Source organism: Cibotium barometz, chromosome 56 (assembly GCF_041138505.1).
Source record: "Cibotium barometz isolate CiBa-2024 chromosome 56, ASM4113850v1, whole genome shotgun sequence".
Lineage (NCBI taxonomy): Eukaryota > Viridiplantae > Streptophyta > Polypodiopsida > Cyatheales > Cibotiaceae > Cibotium > Cibotium barometz.
The window spans coordinates 28,063,138-28,066,222 of NC_141101.1; the positions used below are offsets into that span (position 1 = coordinate 28,063,138).

Genomic DNA, 3,085 nt, shown 5'->3' on the forward strand with positions numbered 1-3,085 from the left:
AGTAATAGGTAATCTTTCTTTTTGGTTTGAGTGTGTGCTGGAGTGTGGTGGGGAGGGGCGAGGTGGGATGGGCGTGTGGGTGCAGCACCCAAAGCTGTTATTGTTCTATAATATAACAATATCTAGTTTTTTTTTTGATCCATATGTTTTCTTGCAGGGCAATGACCTCTTCATTGGAAATGTTGGTGACTCACGAGCTATTTTGGGCTTGAGAGCCGATGATAGCTCATTAATGGCTTTACAGCTAACTGTTGATTTGAAGCCCAACTTACCAAGTGAGCCTTAATATCTATCAGTTTTTCTTTGTTAGGTCACATGCTATATCTCTATTCTCCATGGGTTAGTAATTATGTGATAATCACCCATCTATTTTTTCTTTCTGCAATTTGCAAAATAGGGGAGGCTGCGCGGATCCGACGGTCAAAAGGCCGTGTATTTGCTCTGCGCAAGGAGCCTCTGGTGAAGAGAGTTTGGTTGCCTCATAGAAACGTGCCTGGATTGGCAATGGCAAGGGCTTTGGGTGATTACTGTCTGAAGAATTTTGGTGTAATATCAGAGCCTGTAATTACCTATCGAAGATTGACAAGGAAAGACAAATTTATTGTGCTTGCAACCGACGGGGTGCGAACACATCAATGCTTACCGTTACACCATCACCAAGTTGTATGTTTTTCTGTGATGCTGAACTCAGTTTATTAATGTTAATGCTGTTTGTATGCACAGGTATGGGATGTATTGAGCAATGAGGAAGTTATTGAGATAGTGGCTTCCGCAGCTGTGAAATCCCTTGCTGCAAAGGCTGTCGTAGATGCAGCAGTGCGTGCGTGGAGTCATAGATATTCAACATCTAAGGTGGATGATTGCGCTGTTGTGTGTCTGTTTTTGGACCACACTGCCATCACATCCAGTACCTCTGCCTTTAAGAGTGGAAAGGACACTCCACATCAGTGCAGAAAGCGGGCCTCCAGTGCTCTCTTGCTCCATTCCAGGTCTTCATCAATAGACAATAAGACAGCCAAACTTTTAACTGACTCTTCTCAAAATGTTATCAATGCAATCACTACAGATGAGAAAGGGATTAAGAAGCGGAAGGTGCCTATCCAACCGACAAAAATGATACGACAAGTGAGAGAAGGGTCAGGACTGGAGTTGGGGGTGACATTGAGGAACAAACTTGCGAGTTCACCTACATCTGCCCCTGTTTTTACTCCAGGGACACGGAACATACGATAAAGTAGGTAGTTTTTATGATCTTATAGGGATATGTGATAAAAGACTGAAAGCCTGTTGGATGTAGCAATGCGGCTCACTATTCTGCACAAAGTAACTCATTCTGACCACGGCGATTTCGGATTCCCTCTACTTCCCTTGTTTTCTCCCAGTCGTGCCCCCTCCAAATTGACTCCGAAGACCCTCCGCCCTGAGGGTGTCTTGAGCAGGTCTCACTCCTCCCATCCCTGGTTATGTGGATTGTCTCTTGGAATCTTAACGAGATGGGGAATCTGTGTTCATACCATATGTACAAGCAAAGTTTTGTTTTGAACTTGCAACATTATCCTCCATGGTGAACAAACAGGGTTTTGGCATCCTTTAGGATTAAGTGTTACAACACTTAGTGCTAGGCTATAAAGATGAAATGAGGTAGGCCACCTGAAGGTAATTTGTGAGAGCTCTTTGAAGTTTCTCTTGATCATGTTTATACTATTGTTATCCTTTATATATGAGGGGAAAGCCTATATGCATTTAAATTTGCACAATGCCAATTGGTTGAAATGGGTGGTGTGTGGCACGTGTAGTGTGAAAGTGCTAGTTGGCATGTGTAACTTACTCGGAGGAGTTTTATAAACTGTTATCAATCTTTGCAACTGACATCATCAGATGGCTTAAGCCTACCTTCAAGGGGGTGAAAGAGTGTGTTGCTCCGCCGCAAAAAAACAAAGTGTCATATATTACATGTAATTTGGGGTGTGAACTAGGGGCTGGAGATTGAAGGGACTTGCGGTTCTCTCACGGAGGGGGTTGCATGTACTTAAAGTTGTCCTCTTTTAAAGCTAGAAAGCAATGCATGCATGCAACACATCATGTTTAAAAGGGCATGCTGATGCATAGGACACCAACTGCCTTGGAGACACATAGGTCAAGATATGAAATATGCCAAGTATTACTCTGCTTGGGACACCAACTGTCTCCAACTGCCTTGGAGACACATAGGTCAAGATATGAAATATGCCAAGTATTACTCTGCTTGGGAAAGGGCAAAGTTCCTAGTTTGACTAAGTTTTTTTTCTTTGAGAAACGATTAGCTTCTATGATGGCTAAATTGGTGGCTCCTAAACTAATGACTTCTTGCAAAGAAACATTTCACCTAAGCAATATGTCTTGTTAAGAGAGAGTAATGTCTACAATGCAAACAAGCCTACAAAAAATGTAATAAAAAGATTAAACTTATATTCGAAGGACAAAATAAAACGTCCACCATTTTTATTTTAGGCCTCATGTTAGTTCTTATTTTTGCAAAATTTTAAAGAAAGGGGTAGTGTTTATGAACATATTATTTTATTTATTGAAAATTTTGCTTTGGTTTGAGAGTCACTACATCCAATATGTCACTTTATACTACACTTACTATTTTAAAAGTATAGTAGCATTATACAATTGACTTGACATAAAAGCTTTAATCTTGATGTATATAACCAAGGAGCAAATTGATCACCTTGCTCAAAGAGTATGAATATGTCTTCACTTGAAAATACATTGATATCAAGGAAATTCCACCTGAAGAAGCTATGAAACACGCTATCCCTATTATGGATGGCATAAGACCTTGCAAATAAGGGATCTACTAAATGAATAAAGACATGGTCAAATGGTCAAAGATGAGTTACAAAAAGTTTATTGATGATGGATTCATCTATGAAACCTTTATTAATTGTGATTGTGTTCCAAGGCTAGAGTTTGCATACATCTCAAAAAGGATAATATCGTTACTATTCATAATAACTTTCCATTACCCTACATTGAATATGTGTTTGAGATTATCATAGGACCTTTTTGACACTTGGATAAAAATTCTATTTCTCAAGTA

The 3,085-nt window shown here is 39.9% G+C and overlaps 1 protein-coding gene across 1 annotated transcript in view; it reads left to right on the forward strand.

Annotated features, from left to right (window-relative positions):
- LOC147607088 (putative protein phosphatase 2C 75) overlaps window positions 1-1,750 on the forward strand; it is a 3,707-nt gene extending 1,957 nt beyond the window's left edge. Inside the window, exons 3-5 of the mRNA XM_086791199.1 lie at window positions 158-275; window positions 398-621; window positions 724-1,750. Of these exons, the coding sequence (XP_086647325.1) occupies window positions 158-275; window positions 398-621; window positions 724-1,233 (852 nt within the window). The 3' untranslated portion in view covers window positions 1,234-1,750. The remainder of the gene's footprint in view (window positions 1-157; window positions 276-397; window positions 622-723) is intronic.
- Window positions 1,751-3,085: the final 1,335 nt, after the last annotated feature.